Consider the following 22850-nt stretch of genomic DNA (forward strand, 5'->3'; position numbering starts at 1 on the left):
TATGGCCTCCCTTGCAGAATGCCATCAGTTTCCCTCTTCTGGCATCAAGAAGAGAATGGCAAGAAAGGCTTTTGTCTGTGAGGATCAAAGCACCTTTAGGGAATGTTCTTTTTCCAAAAATGGTCTCCTTCTTGATGACCTGCCCTGGAAACACCCAGATATAGGAGAGAAGATGCTCCCACATATGTTGGTGTCAATCCTGGTGACTTGGGTGGCCTGGTGACTGGCAACCAGTCCTGGATACAGGCTCTGGGGGGCCAGGGCTTGTCCAAAGCCACTCAACCCCAGCAGAAGGCATCCCTCACCTGGAGTTCCTCACCCAGCCAGAAGTGGATGGAGCCGCCTGAGCATGTTTTCTCTTGGCATCTTTCAGGATTTAGACATCCTAACCCCTCAGCACCTTCATTTTTTTGTCCCTTTGCAGGTGCGTGTTGGGAAACACTACCATCCTGGCTGAGTTTGCCACAGACGAGGAGGTGAGCCGGTTTTTGGCACAAGCTCAGCCCCCTACCCCTGCTGCGACACCAACTGCGCCCGCTGCTGCCGCTGCTGGCTGGCAGCCCCTGGAGACAGGACAAAGCCAGGCTGACCCCGTAGGCCCTGCCCTGAATCTTTTCGGTGGGTCAGCAGGGCTCGGGCAGTGGAGCAGTGGAGGGGGCAGCAGCAGTGGGGGTGACCTCCCTGGTGCCTCCCTGTGGGGGCCCCCCAACTATTCCTCCAGCTTGTGGGGGGTCCCCAGTGTGGAAGATCCCCACAGGATGGGCAGCCCTGCCCCTTTACTACCTGGTGACCTTCTGGGAGGAGGGTCGGATTCAATCTGAACTTCGAACTTTCAACTCTGACCTCGTGACCTTTTTTGGAACAGCAGCAGCACTAACTTGACCTTTTCGTTTTTTTTTTCAACTTGCAATAAATACATTTTTAAAAGGAAAAAAGAAAACGGAGAGAGAAAAAAAAAGGTGGGTCATTGCCAGACTGTCTGAGCACATAGTTGCCTCCCTTAGAACTTCAGTTTTTTCGTTTGGAAAATGAATCCAAAAAGAGAACATATCACTCTTGAAATACTTGAATCATGAACGCCAACCTAGAAAGACAATGTGAAGCAAGTACACAGACCATTTAAATTTCAACACAAAAAATTAAAAAAATTAGTTTCTAGTTTTTCACTTTTTCATGTTATACGGAAGTTGTTGCTAAGAAACATATATACTGAAAAATAGCTTTTTAACTTGGTTTGCACTGGGTGTGTTTCCGTCCTTAGGTCTACCGTGTTGGGGGGGGGGGGGGCAAAAGAATTGTAGGGGTTGGGGGAGGGAAGACTAGACGGAGCCTCACTTTAAAAACAAAACAAAAAACTTTAAAAAAAAAAAAGGAAAAAAATCGTGATCGGCTGGTTGATAAATACCAGTGTGTGCTGGCACATGTAACTGCCCAGGCATGCTTGTGGTCAGTGTGTGTGTGCATGTGTGTTCGTGGGCATCTGTTTCTCTCGTGCGTGTGTGTGTGTGTGTGTGTGTGCGCGCGCGCGCGCGCGCGCGCCCCTCCTCCTCCTCCTCTGCCCACGTTGCTGCCAGTCTGTTGGCCGGCCGGCCGGCCCTCTGCATTTCTGGACTCAGAGAAGGCCGCTCAAGGCTGAGCCCATGTGACTGACGCCAATCCCAGTCGGGCTGCATTAAGACTTCAGGAGAATGCTTTTCATGCCCTAAAGCAGGGAGTTCTTTTGTGTTGGCAAGTCATTTGCATGTGTGTGTGAGAGTGTGTGAGAGTGTGTGAGACAGCCTTGACTTCCATCCAGCAGCAGAGTGGAGCACTGCCATGCCCAGACATGAGATGAGCAGGGGACGCCTCTTGAGTGACCGTGTATTCCTTTGTTCATCCATGTATTTATTCCATATTTATTTCTGGTTTTAAAATAAGAGTCACATCAGAGCATCCAGCTGGTGTGTTTTGTTTTAATGGGAATGGGCGGAAAGACCTCAGCACTCTTGTGGTGTGGTATCCAAAGTGAAAAAAAGAGCAGGGTGCCCCCTTCCCCAGCTGTGGCCCTTGTGGCCAGAGCCAAGGACTTCATCCATTGGACATGCAAAATTTCATGCTTATCTAAATTTTCCACCAACTTGTCTCATCCTCTTTTTACTAAACAGAACAAAAATGGAGCAGGTCAAGGCAGCTCCCCTCTCTGCTCCCTGATGCTGAGCGTTACCTGTGCCAGGCCTGGGGGGGGGGGGGGTTGCGTGCGTACGTGTCACAGCCCCAGACCGTCACTGACCGAAACGTTTACTGAAGAATGTTCTTAAACCAGTGTGTACTTCAAGCCTTTCCTCTTGTTTCTCCGTGTTGTGTATTTCCTGTGTATGTGGTTTTGCTTAGACAGTTCTGACTAGCAAAGACTTTTAAGTATTGCACCTTGTTTTCCTGTATTGTGGCTTTTTTATTTTGGTATTTAAAGAAACTTTTGTGAGCGTCAGTGTAGTACTCTGGGCGGAACAGGGGCAACCTTAGAATCCACAGTAATGGCCAGTGTGTCCGTGCATGTGGGCCAGGCTCACCATCGGTACTGCTGCTTGTGGGGGCGGGAGCTGAATGGACCGCAAGGAGGGAGGGAGGGAAGAGGGTCCCCTTCCCACCCAGCACCCACCTCTGGCCTGGGCAGGGAGAAGGGCTAGCACTTGGTTAGGTGCAGTGGACATTATCAGTCTGCATTCAACTGCTTTCCATAAAGTGCCCGCATTCTGTACCAACAAATGCCTGCTCACTCGGACCCGAGCCTTTGTGGGAGCCGCCGGCTGCCTTGTCAGCTTTCTGATGGGAAGGACAGGGGAGTGTCTTTCTGGAGCATCTTCAGTGAAGGGTACAACAATGCCTAATGTATTTAATTTTTCATTGGTGCATGTGTGTGTGTGAGTGTGAGTGTGATATGTGTGTGAGAGAGAGAGAGCGCATGTGTGAGTGGTTAGGGAAAGGCAAAAAGAAGGAAAAAAATCATTTTCATGTGAGACAGAGGAAATGGGAAGTTCCATAGGTTTCTTGACTCACCCCTGTCAGTATAACCAGGAATCAGAAAGGATTGACAAAGGGGGACGTTATGTTGGAGTAGAGCACATCTTAAAGTGAACAGTCACTGCATCTGATTACTCTGGGATGTGACTCATGGAGGGAGCAGGGGCAAGCCGGCACTGGCTGCACACTGGTCAAGCCCACTGGCATTGCTCGCTTTCCTTCCTTCCTTCCTTCCTTTTGAAAATAGCCAGCTGCCCACCATTTTCTGTCTTTGTCCTACTCTCTGCAGAGAAGACCCCTCCCTGGTTTCTTCCCAAGTGGTGAAGCATTAGCTCTGTTGTGGCCTTGAGGTGAGGAGCAGCTAGACTCCTAAATAGAGAAGAGTCCATGTAAAGTTTTTTGCAGTAGTGGAAGTCCCAAGAAATGCCTAGCTTGGCTTCTCCTGTCACATGCCTGCTGCCGCCCCAATTCCCATTGCAACTGAGTCCTTAGCGTCCCTCTCCTCCCCACCTGCTGCCGGCCCACCCACCCATGTGGTTCCTTTACCTGCACTTTGGGTTAGTTGAGTTCATTCTGATACTACGGTGAAAGCCGGGTGCTAGAGCCCCTCTTGTTTACAAGACATAATGAGGGATTTGAAATATGTACAAATAAAATTGAGAAGCTGAAATGTTCTTCCATCATAAGCTTAAAGGGAAAAAAAATTTAAAACTTTTAAAAAGACCAAAAAGTGCATATATATAAAAAATATATATTTTAGATGAAGACTAACTCTGGGAGCATATAACAGTGTTTTGTTTTTTGGGTTTTTTTTGTGTGTGTGTGTGTGTGTGTGTTTGTTTTAACATTTATTTTCCTGCTTTAAAATTTGCAAGCATTCTCAGGAATTCTAGGGTAGGAAGCCAGTTTTTTTGAAGATGGTTTATTTAACTGTATCTTATCCTAGATAGATGGCTGTTTTTTTCCTGTTGATAAACTTTTACAAGTTCCTGAATCTTCAAGAAGAAAAGTTTAAAATAAAGTTTTTACTTAATTAATGTTACAGTCATAACTGGGGATCACACATTTTAAAACCTGTACAAAGAAATGATATTTTTAAGAGTTCTCAGTTTAGCAGCAAGAAATAAACTCATTATACTCTTTTAAAAAACTGGGAGAATGATTAAGCTGTAACAAGCTCTGTCTTAGTCACATTGAAATTGTGTATAATTGAAGTTGTATGAGAGAGAGAAAGAGAGAGAGAGAGAGAGAGAGAGAGAGAGAGAGAGAGAGAGAGAGGTGGGTGTCTGTATAGGAATGGCATCACCAGTCCTTTCCACTTAGGACTAAACTGCTATCTCTCCTGTTTCCTTTTTAAAAAAAATTTTTTTTATTAAAGAAAAAAAAATCCTGCATCTTCAATACCCTTCCCCCTGCAAAAAAAAAAAAATAGTTCTGACTGTAAAATTTAGTAAAGTTCAGATGAATGAGGATCTATGTAAAGAAAATAGGGAATATAGGATAATGCTTTTTGGAACAAATTTTAACTATAGGCATTGCAAGAGGAAAATTCCCCATGGACTATTCCATTAACGGGAAATGTTTGTCTCTACCTCCTTTATTATGAGGAGAGGGAAATGAATAAGATAATCTACCAAGGAACAAATGATTTTTACTTTTTTTAGCTCCCAGCCACTGTTGTGTTCATTTTAATTGCTGTTTTGAAGATTTGCTGCTCACTTACCTCCATCTACCAGCTGGAGACTTAGAAGTGTGATTTTGGTTTTTGGGTGATATTGAATTCTCCTTTTGCATCCCCTTCTGGGGCTAGATATTGGAATTCCCAAGCATGATGAGAGCTTCACTGAGACATTTGAGCTTACCACTGGGAATGAAAAACTTCCTCTCCAGGTGAGAGGAAGTGGAGTTAATGCCTGAAATTTCTCTGAAACCGCATTAGTGCCTTCGTACATACACCCAGACATCCTGTGAAAGGGGGGAGGGGGTGTGTGTGTGTGTGTGTGTGTTCATATGTGTGCATGTGTGCTTGTGGTCCAGTCACTCCATGTAAATTAATGCACCTGTCCTTGAAAGAATATGGAGTCCTTCTGGGCATGCCCCAAAGGCAGTGGGCTAAATTTAAAGAAGGGGGGGGTGGGAATTCCTAGAAATAAAATGTGCTTTTTTAGGTCTTTAAAAAGTAGTCTGTCAAGTCCCTGCCCTGGGTTGTATTGTGTTGTGTTGTGAGCCCTCTATTCTCATTCATCTTTGTGTGAGTGCTTATGGAAAAATATACCTATATTCATTTGGAAAGTCTTATTGTTTTGGGCCAGTTGAAAGGAGTCCTCCAGGGTTTCCCTACTCTCCTCTCCCTCTCTTTTTTCCACTTGATTCTTTAGAAGGTTTGCTTTGTAGGTTGGCAATGACTTAAGGAAAGCCATGGAGTCCTTTGGCAAGAGTCACATCTTATGACTTAAGTCCTCATCTTCCCCGTGGACCCTTCCAAGCTCCTCCTGAAAACCCCAAATGGATAGAAGGATTTCCATTTGGCTGTGCACCCGCCAGGCCAGCCCCTTTCTTTTCCTCCGTTTTCCAGGACAAAGCTTCCAGCATCCTTTCTGACCAGCTCTCTTTTTGGACACTCTCTTCCTCTAGAGTGGCCAGAGCAATGTACTTCTTGGATATTTCTCACCTGCTTCATTTGGCTTCTGCCCAAAGGAAGAGAAACATTCATAGGGAACAGAAATGTCTTCCATCAGACCAGGTTTTTATGAGTGACCCACCCTCTGCTGTCCGTTCATGTCCTAATTTTCGGTGTCTGTTAAGCCAAACTGACCATTCTCCGAGACACTGTGAAGAAACAGAAAGCTCACCGAGCCAGCGCCCCTTGGATGGGTGTTCTGCAGCCATCCCAGGGGCCACGGTTAGCGCATGCTGCAAGTTAGGGTTCCAAAGCCACCCCTTTGGCCAAGGTCTCACTCCTTTTTCTGTCTGGAGGAATTTTCTTTGTCTCATGATGCTTCTAAGTTAGCAACTTCCCACTTCTCCCACGAGGGTGGCATCAATTAGCACTAAGTTCCCATGTGTTCTCTGGTGAAATATTATGTCTGAGGTGTATGGAGAAAAAATGAAAGCTTTCTAAGAATTTGCAAGTTCCTTTAGCATTTTTAGCAAAAACTTCAATCCCAAGTATTGTCATGTTGACCACCAGTCACTCTTACCCCTTCTGTACTTTTCTGAAGGCTGCATATTCAGTAGCCTTGAGATGCCATTTTGGCCTCAAAAGGGGTATACTTCCCCACCCCCTTTTTTTTTTTCACTTTTTCAGATCCTGGCATTCTGATGCTCCTGTTGAACAGACGAAAGATTCCTGTGTGCTTGGCAGGAAGCTTAACCCAAGATTATGTTCCTCTGCTCTAGACACAGGACATCTTTAAGACTTGGCTCTCAGATTAGGGAATAATTGAGTCTTGAGATAAAGAAGGTCCCAGTTCCATGTGCTTTCCCTCCCTTCCCCATCTCCCCCTACCCCACCCCCCAAGACAGTTAAAACACAGTAGACAGTTTTATTTGTTGGGGTATGGTTTATAAATATATATGTGTGTGTGTACATATATATATACATATATATTTATGTAGATAAGTTCTGAACTAGGAAGAACTATATATTGGATCAAAGTCAATCTTTTCCTTTTCCAGTGATCTTGCCAGGTTCTGTCTATGCATTAACTGCGCATATTAGTGTTACCTACTGTGAGAGAATCCTCTTCAGTCTTGTTTTTCCTTTTAAAATGTTAATGTGGAGTTTTGTGCTACAGTGGAAATGAGAAGATTGTGTGTGTGCATTTGTGTGTGTGTGAGTGAGTGAGAGAGATAAATTGAAAATCTCGTGACCTCAATATTCAGCCGGTAATGAGGGTACCTGTACCCATTGGCCACCCATGGCTGCACACCACCAACCGAACCTTTTAATTTTATTCTGCCAGTAGGACGTGCATATACAAGGTCTGTGTTTCTATGGCCAGTGCCAAAGGGATGTGTGTTCCACTTTGTTGTCTTTGGAAAAGAGAGGAAGAATCAGATCCAGTTGTTCCGATTTACAATTGCTACCAATACCAGGATTTTGTGATGTAGCAGTTTTCTCAAAAGGGGAGGAATTATTCAGAAATAAGACCTTGAAATATTTTCAGGAAGTGTCACACATCATCCCATCAGATAAATCACCCTCGTTGCTGTGTGCCTGTACCATCCACTCGTGTGTGGCAAGTGATTTCTAAAGCTCTCCCTGAAGGAGGGGTTCTTGAATATTTGGCAGGTTGGGTTACTAGGGGGTTGTTTTGTTTGGGGGAGTCACCATCCATCAGCCAGTCACTACCCCCCCATTCCTGTTCAAAATGACAGCAGCTACTTAGTATTTGCCCCTTCCAGTTAACTATTGACACAAGAAGCCTATACCCTTCAGGATAGGCGGTGCCACCAGGAAAGAGAGGTCTCTTCAGGGCTTGTGGTCCTATACTCCTTGTGACTGACCCTTTTAGATGGCCAAGAAGGAGGAGGAAAAATATCAAAGATAAGCAGTGTTTGGTTTGGGTCCTTAAATAGTGTTTCCTTAAGCACTTTCTGCCTCAACTGAGGTGTTTTAACTATAAATCAGTGCATTGAAAAATATGATACTCTTAAAGTTCCTGAGTTGGTTGTTTCATTTTTTTCCTGCTTCTAGCCAAATTAGTAAATAGAATATACTTGTTTGTTTGTTTGTTTGTTTGTTTCATGAAGCAAAATTCTTCTTTCTAGATAATGCTAAGCAGTAAAGGAGTTTCCCAGCTTGCGGACAATATTGTGTGGTTTGGTTGTGATTTAAGTGCTTTGCTTTGCTTTCTCAAACTCTCATCTCCTCTATTTTCTTGCATCCCCCCCACCTCCCTCCCCACTTGATGTGTCCTCTCTTTACATCTGGCACCAAGAGGGCTAATGGGGGTGGGGACCGAAGGGTAGGAAGTTGGAAGGGCCTTATTTACATGGAGGGGACAGCCTTACAGCAGAGCTTTACGGGGAGAGTTGTGGTCTAATCCAAATAGATAAGCCAAAAATGAAAAGGGGGAATATTTATGCAAAAACCAAACCAAACATCTCTGGAAACCTGTAAGAAATTACCTACCTTTTAAAGGCAGGCTTGAGTCTCACCAAGTGATTCAATTCAGCATGACATTTCTTGCCAGGGTAGGTTAGAAGTGTGTTTAAAACACCACCACCACCACCACCCCCCTTTTATTTTTTTAAGGTGTTATTTAAATATAGTATTTTTGAATGTGCCTTTGTGAGTACAGGAACCATCCAATTATTAGGAAGCTCTCCATCAGAGACAAATAAGAGAAAAGATGGTCAATTTCTTCTTTAGGAAGGTCAGACTTTCTCCCAGAAGTCCCTGCAGGCCATCATTGACCATGGGCATCCATATCTCACAGGTCTTGGGGAGAGGGAGATGCTGGTGTGCGCCTTCCTCTCCGGCATCATGACCTCATGCATCCAGGTGCTCTGTGTGTGTGCACATGCATGTGTGTGTATGTGTGTGTGTGCAGGTGGCTGTTTGGGGGGTTTTCTGTAAGCACTAGAGAACTGAACCATGATGGTAGCTTGTTTCTGCATATAGAGGAGAAGGCATTTCTTGCTTCTTTCTGCCCTTTATTTACCCTCCATGTCCCCATAAGACAGTTTGGTGGTTTTTCCAACTCATTTAATGTTGCCATTTGAGCAAACAAACAGGGTATTAACACAAAGAAAGAAGAGTTTTGAGATGTTCCAGTCAAAGTGTTTAAAAAAAAGAAAGGAGAGAGAAAAATCTGAAATCCTCTTTTATTTCAGAACTTCTTACAGCTTAAACATAGAAATCTGCAGTGTGTCCTTCATTTGTTTTGTTGTTAAATATTCCACCTCTTCTCCCCATCCCTGCCCTTCTAAAGAACTAGTGTACAATGCTTTGGGCCATTTCCAGAATTCTTGTCTGCCTCCGAACCCCAACATGGGGGATTGGGGAGGGGAGGCACCCTCACAACAAGATTCCTTCATCTTCATTCAGGAAGACAAAGGGAGGGGGGATACTGAAGCTTTCTCTGCTCCAAATCTCATTCCTCTCTAATGGCCTTGAAATGTATTCTTATGCAAATGTGAATTTTGATACTGAATTTAAGAAGAGGTTTTTTTCTTTTTTCAAAAAAAAAAAGGTCCCATATGTGGTCAGCATTGCTTCTTTATTTTGTAAAGTGAATTGTAAACTATGCATTCTGCTAGGGGGGAAGGGGAGTGTTGGGGGTTGATGAGTAGCTTTGCATAATTGTTCAACAGTTTCTGTGTCCATGGTATCTCTGTGTTTAGGAGGGGAAGGGGGACACTGATTCAGTACAGTGAGGACACTGGGAGTGAAAGAGGACCCTCAGCAACCTCTCCCAGTGGATGGATGTTGTTCTGGGATTCTGTCATTTAAATCAACTGCAGAAGCCCAAGCTGCTCTAAAACAGGTGCAGGGTTGCAAAGTCTTGCCATGCAGTGTTAATCCAGTGTCCACAGTGGACCCCTTGGGGCTCCAGGGTTCTCTGGAGAAGGACCCATTTCCTGCACTTGAGTAACTAGTCCCTTTCAAGCTCAGGAACCAGATCACCTCACAAGTGTGGTCCTTAGGAACCCACCTTGCAATCTGTCTCTTTCAGAAGCCTTTATGTTTCTTAGGAGTTGGGGCCCACCTGCTCCTTCAACCTACAGAGTAAGGAAACCATCCTGCTGTGCTGGGAAGAGGGCAAAAAGAGCATTCCTCCTTCCTTCCTTCCCTCCTCTCTCCTCCCAGCCAAATGTCATCTGGATTTCATGGGACCTTCTTTGGACTCTGGACCCCAAGATCTGAGTGAGTTTCTCTAAGGCATCTCCTTGGAAAACCATCCATCCCTGGTTCCCCTCCTTGTCTTACTAGGATCCCTTGTGTTGACTCTTCCCTTGCCCATGGTAAAACATGGTGCCTGCCTCGCTCTTGGCATTTTCTTCAACATGCAGTATCATCAGCAAGAGAATGTTCTGCCTGTTTTCAGTGTTTTCCATGCAGGAAGCTTTTTTGTTCCTTCACAGTACTGTAATGAGTCATAGACTTGATCCCGCCCGCCCGCCACGCTCTCCTCACCCCTGGGCCAGCCTCTCGGGTGATCTTATCAGGGTTCCCATCTGTTCAATTGCCTTTAAACCAACCAACCCACCCACAATCCTGAGGTTGTCAACTGTTTATCACAAAACAATACCTCGATGGTACATTTCCCATCCTGTTCTGACATTAGTGGATTCTTTTTTAAATAAGAACATGTAAATAGCCAGATAGCTTTTAAAATATTTAGTTTGCTGTGAAAGTAACCCTATCCTATGTGGTGGTGTCGTTGTTTTGTTTTGTTTTTTCCATTTTTTTAAGCCGTCAGAAATTTCAGCTTGTAAATCCTTCTTCCTAAAGGCAAAGCGGAGGGAGGTCAGGGAAGTGTCTGCGTTGTGGGGTGGCTGTCCTCTGGCCCCTTTGCCCCTCTGCTGCCTGCACAGGATAGGTCTGGAGCAGGAGGCCCGGTGTCGAGCTGGCTCTCCCCTCTCCAAGAATGCCCTCCTGGGTGTCCAGAGTATTTCCTCCTCCTTGATTTACTGCAGTTGAAGGGAGAAGTGTCCCCGAGTCCAGCTCAGCTGTCTGGGCCGTAACAAATCCCTGCGTTTGTAGGAGTAAAGGTGGTTCTGCAGGGCTTGGTCACTGGGGCTGGCTGTAGTAGCCCCTCCACTCTGGTGTCGGTCATCCTCCCACTCTGTCTGCCCCCCCAGCTGGCAGACAGATCCTTTCCGTTGTCTGGCTTTTTCTCTCCCTAAAGATCAAGTCCTCCCTTTGTGAGGCGCTTTCTCTGCTCGCTGCCCCTGCGGTGGGGACCGCTTCCTTCTTGTGGTGTAGGAGCCCGTGCTCCAGACGCCTGCCATCCAGTGCCCGTCTGCAGGGGGGGCCTCCAGATTTTAGGGTTTGTTCCCACCTCCCAACAGACATCCTGCCCATCTATCTGTAACTTTCCCAAAAGACCGCTGGCTTTTGTCCTGCTTTCCTGATGGGCCACTCTTTCCTCCTTGAACCCTCCAGTGACCAAAGTGTGCCCAGTGAACCCCCTGAAGAAAGCTGCCGTGGCGCATGCCCACCTTGAGTGGTTGGGAGTTCTTCCCTTGACCTTCGTCCCCATGCGGCCTTGGGGTGCAGGAAGCAGTTTTAACAAGTCTAAGGAACCCCTCTGGCTTAGGAGAAGAAAGCGTCTAGCAATTCAGCAGTGTCCGTTTGTCCACAATCCAACCCATATTCTGTGCCCACCCCACCCCTACTCCTTTTTAAGGAACCAAAAAAACAAACAGAAAAATGAAACATAGCCTAACACCAACAAAAAGCTTTCCAAACTATTTTCTCTTCTACCAGCTAAATGGAGATCAGAATGCTGCTTTGAGTTCTGGAATCCTGGGGCCTGTGTTTACTTGGGTTAGTTAAGATACCTTCCCCCCATCAGGAAAGAAATGAGTGTGTGAAAGCCCTCCATCAGATTTCTGTTTCCCCTGTTCCCCAGGGGAGCCTGTGAGGCATTGGAGGGGGGAGAGGAAGAGGAAGGGAAGCTTTGCTAGAGCATTTGAGTGGCCCTTTTTTTTTCTTCCTTTCTCCTTCCCTCCCTCCAGTGCCCACCAGGGCATCCAGAAGACGGAGGCTGGGTTCGAATGGGCAGCTTTCTTTCCCTACTTTGCACATAAACAGGGATCAGGAAGGTACAGCAAAATCCTCCCCACCAAACTGTCACCAGAAGCAAACGTCTCAGTGGCCGCACACACAGATGCGCTCTGCAAGTTACCTAGAAGTGTTTTGTTTTCCTGATACTTGAAATCGCTTTGACAGTTCGTTTTGGTGACTTGTTTTCTCTCTTCTCTGGTGGGCAGTAGAGGCCAGGGATCATGGGACAAGGGAGCCAGGGGGGAGGGGAAGAGACAAAATGATGTTTAGTTTTGCTTTTTAAATAAATCAAAACCCGGGTTTGATCCTAACCCAAATTTATTGAATTGCTGGTTTTACATGGACACAGAAACTAGGCACTTTAGAGGTGCACTTGCATGGCAGGCTGGCCCCCCCCCCTTTCTATATTTTTATTTTACTTTTAGTATAGTGGTACTTAAAATCACTGGTTCACTTAAAAAAATACAAACAATAAAATGTTAAACTCTACTAATGTACAAATAAGCTGAAACGTCGCATTCTATGTGTATTTTTTGCCATAGCAGGTACTGTATTTTTCATGCTGGATTTCAAAAAAACAAAAACAAAAGAGGGTGGTGTTTTATTGGATTGTGACAGGTTAAAATCAATAAGGAATTAAGTCGTCGTCATTTCATTGAAACTGAGAGATGATGTAATGCATATATAAGAGTTTTCTGAAGGGTTTTTTGGCTTTTAAACAGCTTATTTTTTGTTTTTTATTTTATTTTATTTTTTTTTGAAAGATATGATTGTATTATGTGCAACTCAGTTGCTTACATTATAACTACAAAATATTTTTGGGTTCCTGGAAAAAAAAAGAAAAAAAAGACTAATAAATGTGTTTGGCTGCTAAGCATTTAATCCTTGTGGTTTCCTGTTTTATTCTGATAAGTTAATTTGTTCTTGCTGAACAGATTTGAGTTGGCTGAATATCCACACCCAAACCTTAACAACTACCAGAAATTCAATTAAGAGGCAAGGCTTCTAATTGTGTCTTCTTTTCTTTCGTTTCACCATGTGCCCACAGTGTTTTCATGCCTCTCCACCTCAACCCAGGTTCCCAAGGGTTGCCTTTTGAAAATAATCTCGGAAGAAAAAACCTGCCCAAGGTGCCTCCCCCATTTCTAGGGCCATTCACCTGTCCTCTTTGGGCGGAAGAATGAGGCCATGGAAGAGAAAAGAGAAAGAAGGGCACTTGCTTGAAGCTCTCCCAGGAAACCTTGCAGAGCACATGGAAGTCTCCTCTAGGGCAGACTTGGAAGGTTGATAATCCTGGGGAATCTCCAATCGCCAGCAACCCGGGAAACTGCCTGACAATTTCAGTAACGGGAAGATCCAGTGAGATCCTAAATGATGAATCCCCATCTCATAAGCCACGTCCTTTCTTCAAAGGCCGCCTATCCAGGTTCAGTGTGAGCAGGAGAAGAGTTAGTTTAAAAGGGCCCTGGGTCTAGGCCATCAAATGTCGCCCCCAGCTGCTCCCTGATGGACTCTGGGCTTTTCAAATGGAGGACCAGCAGAGAGCTCTGGCAGACCTAGGTGCCCTGCACAGCTGGTCCAGAATGTCCTCAGAGGTCTGCTGTCAGACCACCATTATTCTTTGCCCTGTTCATTCTCCTTCTCTGTCTCTCTCTCTTTCTTTCTCATTTCTTTGTGTGCAATTTCTTAGCCTTGATATGCTAGCAAACCTAGGGCAGGTTTAAGGGTAAAATAGAGAAACTTCCATCCCACGTTCACCTACTCTACTGCATTCTCTACACAAGCACCACCATCTTTAAAAAAAAAAAAAGCCACCTTCACTGGCCTTGTCATCTGGTGCTGGGCAAAGAACCTTGAATTTGGGGCCTGGAGATCTGGTATGAAGGAGGACCATGTGTAGAGCAGGTCCCTTCCTGCTAGGATCCGGATCTCCTCTCCACTACAAACTTCCTGGACAGAAGGGGCCTCGGCTCTGCGTTCCGGACTGACGTCTTAGTTGCTAAATTCAGGGGCCTCTTTTTGGTCTTCCATTTCTTAGATCTCTGTAGCACTGGCAACTGTTAGTCACCCTCTCTTCCCTAGACCCCTGTGACTCTCCTTCCTCCTGCTGCTTTTCAGACTCCTTCCTTTATCATCCTCAGGCTCCTTCTGTGCAGATGGCCTCCCAACAGCCTGTCCTTGATCCTGCTTCCCCTTCACCCAAATCTGCACCTCTGAACTGGAAGCAGGGAGGCTGGAGAAGCAGCCAGCTGAGTCTTTATTACTATTCATCGGCCTTCCCATCATTCCTCCATATTAGTTGGCCTCTGCACTCTCAATGCCACTCCTCACAGTTCAGGTCCTTATTAGCAATAGATATCCATATCAGTCCTTCTTGTCTGAACTCCATGGCCTAGCGCACAGTAGGTGCTTTCCTTCCTTTAATCACACCTTTTACATATGTAGCTTCTAGCCTCTAACCCCTACTAGATCATAAAATCCTTGAGAGAAGGGCGTTGGTATTTTTTCACCTTTCATCCCCCAGAAGCCCAGCACCATTTCTCATGAGAACTAAATGTTGACCTGACCCAATTTTCCCTTTCCAGGCCAGTCTAATACTTTGCACAGTGTAAATGCTTAATACACATTTTTTTAAAAAATATATTTTGTGGGGCAGGTGGGTGGCTCAGTGGATGGAGAGCCAGGCCCAGAGACGGGAGGTCCTGGATACAAATCTGACCTCAGACACTTCCTATCTGTGTGACCCTGGGCAAGTCACTTCACCCCCATTGCCCAGCCCTTACCACTCTTCTGCCTTGGAGCCAAAACACAGAACTGATTCTCAGATGGAAGGTAAAGGTTTTAAGCATATGTATAGTTTTCCCAATTACATGTACACGTTTTCTGAAATTATACAATACAAATTGGCCTCTTTCTGTTTCCCCCATCCCCAGATAGTAAGCAATTGGATCTGGGTAATAATTGTATTATCATGCAAAACATGAAATAAAATATTGGTCATTGTCCTAAGAGATAACTCCTATCAAACCCCCAAAATACAAATGTACATAAACTAATGTGAAAAAATAGTTTGCTTTGATCTGCATCTGACTCCCACAGTTCTTTCTCCGGAAGTAGACAGGGTCTTTGTCCTAAGTCCCTCAGAAGTGTCCTGGAAAATTGTATTGTTCCTGTTCCGAGTAGCTGAGTCTCTCACAGTTGATGATCCTACAGTAGGGCTGTTGCTGTGTCCAAGGTTCTCCTGGTTCTGCTCATTTCACTCTGCATCAGTTCATGCAGCTCTTTCTGCAATCCTCCAATTCATCCTTCCTTACGGCACAACAGTATTCTATCACCACCACAGGCCACAGTTTGTCCTGCCAGTCCCCAGTGGAGGGACGTCCCTTTAGTTTCCAATGCTTTGCCACCACTATAAATGTGTGTGTACAAGCAGGGCCTCTTCTCGGGAGCCTTCGCGCCCTTCACGCACCCCGTAGCCCAAACGAATTGGCCTTCCTGTTCTCCGGCCCGTGTCCCAAGTCCCCCAGTCATGGCTTGGAGCTCCAAGAAGACGCTCTGTGCTGACTGAGCATGCGCGGCCCCACCCTCCGGAGCCCGGAAGTTGCATGGCTGATTTCTTTGTTTGGTCTGTGCCTCCCCCACACTGTAAGATACTTAATAGACCTAGTGAATTGTCACCGCCTCCCCAATCTCAGTGAAATGCAGCTTCTTTAGCCCAGCATCCAAAAGCTGCTTTCTCAGCCTATTTTCTGCCCCTCTAGACGCCCTGGGGCAGCATCTTCTGGCTCACCCCCACAGGCGCATCCTCTGGGGAGCTCCACTGCAAGGCCCAGCTCAAGTGCCATCTCCCAAGTCCCTCCTCCAATATCTCTGATAGAGCCCTTCCCACTGGACCTGCTCTCCCTCCCGGGCGGACAGCGCTGGGCCTGGAGTCAGGAAGACCAGAGTTCTGGGAGGAATACAAATTAATCTTGGAGACGATTCTAAATGTGTAAGCATTTATTAGTAAGAAAAAAGAGAGAACTGGGGTTTCCAGCCTTTCTAGCTGAAAGGAGGATCAGATCCAGATTGCAGCCCTGTGCGGGGCCCTCCATGCCTGGCTTGCCCGAGATGGCTACATGGACAAACCACTGCCAGGAGGGCTCAGAGAAGGGGGAGAGACAGACAGACAGACAGACAGACAGACAGGGACAGAAACGGGTCCAGGCCTCCAGGCCTCACATCTCTGGGATCTCCGCAGGTCAGAAGGCTCGCCCGCCATGCTGGCAGACCCCATCACATGACCGACTCAGGGCTGCTCACTGTGGGGAGTCTTGGGATTGGCTGGGATTGGAGGTCCTCCAGATACTTCCCACAGTTCAAATCTTACACAGGCACATACCAGCGCGGGGATCCTAGGCACGTCACTTTACTTCTGTCTGCCTCGAACACCCATTTCACAAGGTTGTTGTAAGGTGGAAATGAGACGGTATTTGTAAAACACTCAGCAGTGTCTAGCACACAGTAGGTACTTAATAAATGTTTCCTCCCTTCAATGTAAGTAGGTAAGGGATAGAGTAGATTTTTATGGATTAGCTATAAGAAGAAAAAAGGAGAATTTGGATACAAGCCCTGGGAGAGGATTCTGAGAAGAGAAAAGGATTGTGGGAGTTTTACTGGCTTTATGGTGGGTGATTCACTCCCCGCCCTGATGGGCACCAAGTTGGAAGGAGGTTTTTTTGCTCTGACAGATTTTCCCTTGGTAGTCCTAAATCTCTTGGAGAGATTAGTGACTCTGCTGAGAGTCTGCTTTGGAGTGAATCGGTTCCCTGTGATCCATCTCCAGAAATCTCGTGGCCAAGGTAACCTGGGACGTTGGCTTACTTAGTGCACCGACTCCAGGCTTTAGGTAAGGGCTCCTTTTCCCCTTGTGTTAATCACTAGTGGGTAGATTCGAGTCAGATGGCTTTGGGGGCTTTTTAGACAAGAGCAGGGAGTTGTAGGCAGGGCCCAGAGAAGAGAAAGAAGACTCTCCTTTTGTAGGAGGTGTAAAAGTTGGGTGGAGCCTAGGCTTTAAGAGGGTTAGGATCCTACCTACCAATTTTCCTTACTGCCCCTATAAAATAAATTTTGTTTTCCTATAAGCCAAGGGATTGTACTTACTGGCCCTGGGGAGATTCCCAGGTGGGTTAGATCATCTCACATCCATCTAGGAAGGCTCCTTATTTCACACCTTCTAACCTCTAGCCCCTATTAAATCATAAGATCCCAGAAAGAAGGGCTTGCTGTCATTTTTCACCTTCCACCCAGAGGCCAGCACTGTTTCTTGCAAGGATTATATATTGACCTGACCCAAAAATGAACATTAAGGACTATTTTGGGGGGCAGCTGTGTGGCCCAGGGGATAGAGATCCAGACCTAGAGAGGGAGGATACTGGGTTCAATTTTGACCTAGCTGTGTGACCCTGGGCAAGTCACTTAACCCTGATGGCCCAGCCCTTACCAGGCTTCTGCCTTAGAACCAATCCAGAGTATTGATTCTGGGACAAAAGGTAAGGGTCTTAAAAAAAACTATTTTGGGGAATGTTTGATTCTCTTGAACTGGCAGTGTTGCCCATCATGCCTTTGCTGAGTAGCCTGCTATGTATGTGAGCCCTGGGGATAAATGATTTATGAAATAATCTCCTGCCTTTAAGCTGGAGCAGGGGATGGTCTCAGCATTTTTTAGGAGCTGCTGTGTGCCAGGCATTTTACGCTGCTCTCCCAGAGTCTCTGCAAACACAAACTTGCAGCGAGGGGGATAGACTTTCTGTCTCCTGGGCATTAAAGACCGTCGCTGTGAACTAGGGTGGATGGTGTGTCCTGGGAAGGGGTCTGCGGTTGGAACCCCAGAGAAGGGAGGGAGTTGCTGACAAAGGGTGCCCGAGCCATCCGATTCTTCCCATGGCCATTTCCTTTTTTCTCCTAGCATGTGGCTAGAAGCACTCCCATCTTTCTTCCCAGTTTTCTTCAGTTCTGCCATTTTGCACGATAAAAAAGAAGGCATTTTCAGGGCTGCTGGGGTGGGGATGTGGATAATTTATATCCCTGTTATCACCCTCCCGTCCTCTAAGCATGAGGCTCTTGGGATGGGGCCTCATTTATGTCATGTTTAAATGTTTTAAGTTTCCCGAAGTCGTGGGATTCTCCATCTGAAGTCAGAGTGTGTCAGAGTGCATCCATGCAGATCACAGAGACAGCAGTGAAAAATGGTGCCCGTACTTCCTCGGTGAGCTTCCTATTGAGTTGGGAGACAAGGCCTAGTCATACTAATACAGATGTATGTGTGGGAGCTCAGGGGAGGAAGAGCCAGGTCTGGAGAAAGGAAGACCCAAGTTCAAATCTGGCCTCAGATGCTTCCCAGCTGGGTGACCCTGGGCAAGTCACTTCACCCCCACTGCTGAGCTCTTCTGGCTTGGAACCAATACCAAGTTCTGATTCTAAGACAGAAGGGAAGGGTTTAAAAAACATTTATGTAGCACTTGAAGGTTTCATTATGTGTTTACCTCATAGCAACCTCATGAAGTAAATTGTTGCAAGTATTACTGTCCCCCCTTTACAGATGAGGAAACTGAGGTTCTGAGGAACTTAAATTGCTCAATCCCAGGTTGCAAGTGAGGTGGACGTCAAACCCAGGGCCCCTGACTTCTAAATCTACACACTTTCTAGTACATGTCATTCTGCCAAGGAATGCCTTGTATACCAGGTAGGCAGAAATCAAACATGTTAAAACCTGTTCATAATATGTATTCATATGAGGTAAGTGTGAAAGGTGGGAGAGATTCGAAATATCACCTAATGGTGGATCAAGGAAAGCATCCTGGAGGAGGTGGTAACTGAGCTGGAGCTTGGAGATTTCAGCAGGGGGAGAGAGGTGTGAAGGGATGGTGGGGGCCTCAGAGGGGAAGGGGGGGTCCACGTGTCTCCCCTCCCCACAGCTGCCAAAGGGCAGATCTCTTCTGTAAACTCCAGGGGCTCCCTTGCCTCCAGGGTCAGGTAGAAGTTCCTCTGTTTGGCACTTCCATGTCCTCGCAGCCCAGCCTTTCCAGCCTCCCCCTCCTAAGCCCTCCAGGCCAGCCAGAGTGGGCATCGTGGCCACGCCACTGCCCCATCTCCCATCCCCAGGCCTACACCGTCTTCCCCCCTTCCTTCCACCCAGCGCCATCTTTCCCCGAGTTCTCTTCACTCTGGAAAGAGGACGTTTCCCTTCCGTTATCTGCGGTGAAGGAAGCTGTGCCTCCGAGAGAATGGAAGCTCCAGGTGGCCTTTGGGCTCCCCAGCCCGGAGCCCACTGCTGGCCCTGAGAAGTGCTTCTTGACTGAGTGGAATGAGAGGGGATTGGACAAGCAGTGCAAACGCAATGAAAGGCGGCCCCCAAATTCCGGTCGAGGGACCGTCGTGCGATGCCCCGCTATCCTCTCCTGCCTTTCCCTTCAGAGAGATGGACAGTGAGCCCAGACACGTTCCTGGGAGACAGTTTCCTTCTCTTCGGAGGGAAGGAGGGAGCGAGGCTGGGGACCAGCTGTAGTGTGTGGAATGGTTCTAGAATAACAAAGAACACCAGGAGGAAGAATGTGCCTCCAGAGTCAAAACCTATTTAATGGGAAATGTTCTCTGCTTCCGTTACCACGCCTTTTCTTGGGACCCCATCTTCGAAGGGATACAAAGCAACACCCTGTGCCTGCGAAATAACCCAACCAGTTGCTGCTGTCAAGGAGCCCACAGGCAAATGGAGCATTCTGCAGTCCTGCTCAAAAGCATGAATTAGCCACAGTAAGAGGCCTCTGGAAGGGGAGGGGGCGTGACCAGTTTTTAGAACCAGCTAGTTTAAAGGTAGCAAAAGGGGAAGATGAGGCCAGTGATGGCGAACCTATGACATAGGTGCCAAGGATGGCAGACAGAATGCTTTCTGTGGGTAATCAGTCACCCACCTCCCCCCAGAAAGGCAGATGGACTCTGGCAGAGCTGCTGGAGCTGCTCCCCTTTCCCCTCTCCATTGGTGGGGCAAAGGGGAGGGGCGGAATGTACTCAGCATGTGGGGGGAAGAGGCATGGTACTCAATCTGGGGTGGGGGTGGGGCCTGGCACTCCATCTCTAAAAGGTTCACCATCATTGGACAAGCCTGTGTATGACTGCAGGAACCAAACATAGCAGCAGACCTTTGTGATGGGAACTTGTGTCAGTCCATCATATCTGTCCCCATTTCCTTTCTAGACTCAGCTTGAGGGACATCTAGGTGGCACAGTGGATAGAGTGCCAGACTCAGAGTTGGGAGGATTCAGGTGGGTGACCCTGGGCAAGTCACTTGACCCTCATTGACCAGCTCTTACCACTTTTCTGCCTTGGAACCAGTATACAGTATTGATTCTAAGATGGAAAGTAAGTGTTGAAGAAACAAAAGAAAGCTTGAGTGCCATCTTCATGAAGTCTTTCCTGCTCTCTAGTAGTGTCCTCCCCCCACTTTTATTTTATAACCATTTCAATCTGTTTTGCTGTCTCCTCAGTAGTATAGAATCTTCTTGAGAGCAAGGACTGACTTATTTTTCTCTGTATTAGCTCAATGGAGCGGACACCTTCCTTTTTCAATTTCGGCACTAATGTATTATAGGTAGTTACTTGAAAAAAATAACCAAATGCCTCATTCCAAGAAAGAATGTAGAGGCTAAATATATTTTATTAAAATTCTTCATGGGCTGGAGACTAGCAAACTTTTCACGTATTCAGAAAAATCAGAATCATTCTGGTGTCTGCATTCTTTTGTTAAGAAAGCAAAGGAAATGCCATAATTTTGTAGAACTGAGCAAAAATCTATACCCAATCCTTGCTTTCTCTTTCTTTTTTGTTTTTTCTCTTCTTTTTTCCTCTCCTTCATTCCTCTCTTCTCCTTCCTTCCTCAGCCCTCTCCTTTCTTCTTCTCCTCTCTCTGCTCTTCCTTTCTTTTTTTCTTTGCACCAACTCATTTTCCAAGAGCAAGATCCATTGCCAACAATGGACATACCAAAATTGTTTTCACTAGGAAACTCCTATTTCTTTCTTTCTACATTGTGATTAAACATATACCTCTGGAATGCAGGTCTGTCACATTTCTCTACATGGAAGGCAATTTCTGCCTCAGCATTCACAGTTTTTCAGTAAGTTCCTTTTCTTGACCTATGTTTATTTTATCCTTTCCCTCAAATCACTCTTTGCATGAATTGGTCTCCTCTAACCTTGAAAAAAGCACCAGCTAACCCAGGAAGCTAAAGAGCACATTCATCCACTTACTGAGGATTCAAAATGCTGCTACTGGAATTAGTCATTTATGGATTTCCCAAATTGCTTAATTACAAACCATATACTTTTTGCTTAGGCAAAGACAGATTGGCAGATCTTTTTTTTTTTTAATCTTGCCTTCTCTTTTCATATTCCTTTAAGCAGTATGGAGACGGAGAGAAAACAGCTTTTATTTCTGGGCCTTATTGTATGTATTTTTTTAAAAAAGGTGTGTTTTGTCCACAAATGTGTAGGGGATTTTTCTTCATTGATTTTGGGTTTAAGTTAAATTAAATTTGAATAAAAAAATTAAAATTGATTTGTAAAATACTAAAAAAAAAAGTTTCTCTTTATCAGGGTTCAATGCCTTGCACATAAATGTCCATGAATAATCCTTATGCTGTTATTAAAAATCATAGCCCTCCATTGAGGTGGCTCAGTGGATTGAGAGACAAATCTGGCCTCAGATACTTCCTAGCTGGGTGACCCTGGGCAAGTCATTTAACCCCCATTGCCTAACCCTTCCTGTACTCTTCTGTCTTGGAACCCAAATATAGTATTGATTCTAAATTTAAAAAAAAAAATCATAGCCCTCCCTCTTTGCAGGAGGAAAAGGTTTCTCACATAGTCATGGACCAAAATCTCATCACTCTGGCTTAATTTTTTACAGTTGCCATCTTAATTTGGCTAATCCTTAAGCAACCATCGATCCCCTGGTCCGTACCTCAATTTTGATTCAACTCATCAAGTATTTAAGCACCTACTATGTGTCAAGTAGCAGGCTCCGCGCTGTGGAGAGGTTGCCCATTAGAGAAAGGAAACAATGGAAGGGAAATCTGGTGGAGGAATGGGAGAAGAGCAGAGGGGATCCAGGATGCAGGCTACGGGGCTGGCCTTGGCGAGAAGGCTCACCCCTTCAGAAACAAGTGAAGGAACTGGGCAAGGATGATGCCAAGGAGTTTGGGGTGAGAAGGTGCTCTAGGGAAACGGCCTCGTTGGTCCTCAGCCCAACGGGTCATAGGAGGAGTGAATGCAGTTTGGAACAGCCTTGGTGGTGAGTGGGATTGGGAAGACTCTATTAGGGAAGACAAAGGCCAGCTGAGCTTTGCCGAGGACCCCGAGGACTCCGGCAGCTGCATGGTGGGGCTTCCTGTGGTTCTATTCAGCAATAATCCAGCCTTGAGGTTTAGCAAGGTTTGAGGTGAGTCACCACAAGGGAATAAGGGTTGGGGAGACTAATATGGTTTAGAGGGTTCAGCAAAGGGTAGAGATTGGAAAGGAAGGAAAACACAGCCAAGGAAGGGTGATGGCTTAGGGAGGAAACAAAGCAATGGGGTTAGGAATGAGTACAGTGGTGGGGACAAAGTCTCATTTTCCTGAGGTCAAATCACACAAACTAGCCGTGGAAGTCTGGGTAAGTCACTTAACTCTATTTGCCTCAGTTTCCTCATCTGTAAAATATGCTGGAGAAGGAAATGGTGAACCACTGCAGTATCTTTGCCAAGAACCCCCCAAAGGGGGTCACTCTGAGTCAGACACAACTGAAACTGAATGACCACGACAAAAACAGAGGAAGGGAATCGACACCAGACCATGAAGGTGAGCTTTCTTATTCATTAGACCCAGGTAGCATGTTTTGTTGGAGATGGAGGAAAAAAAAAAGGGCTCCTACAGGGGAGAGAACCCTGGTTTCGAGGCCTGAGGAGCTGGCTCCAGTGCTTACCTGGCCCCTGACTCTCCTTGTAGCCCATCTAGACTCCCAGGAATGGGGGGCACACTAATTAGGAAGTGGCTCCTATGTGACCTTAAACAAGTCAATTCACCTCCGCAGTTATCAGTT

At 46.1% G+C, this 22850-nt stretch overlaps 1 protein-coding gene across 18 annotated transcripts in view; it reads left to right on the top strand.

Annotated features, from left to right (window-relative positions):
- Nucleotides 1-12622, top strand: part of TNRC6B (trinucleotide repeat containing adaptor 6B) — a 272807-nt gene extending 260185 nt beyond the window's left edge. For all 18 annotated transcript variants that reach the window (XM_056798993.1, XM_056798978.1, XM_056798984.1 and 15 more), the window contains one exon: nt 425-12622. In XM_056798993.1, coding sequence (XP_056654971.1) covers nt 425-821 — 397 coding nt within the window. In that variant the 3' untranslated portion in view covers nt 822-12622. The remainder of the gene's footprint in view (nt 1-424) is intronic.
- Nucleotides 12623-22850: the final 10228 nt, after the last annotated feature.

The sequence above is a fragment of the Monodelphis domestica genome, chromosome 5 (assembly GCF_027887165.1).
Source record: "Monodelphis domestica isolate mMonDom1 chromosome 5, mMonDom1.pri, whole genome shotgun sequence".
NCBI classification, from domain to species: domain Eukaryota; kingdom Metazoa; phylum Chordata; class Mammalia; order Didelphimorphia; family Didelphidae; genus Monodelphis; species Monodelphis domestica.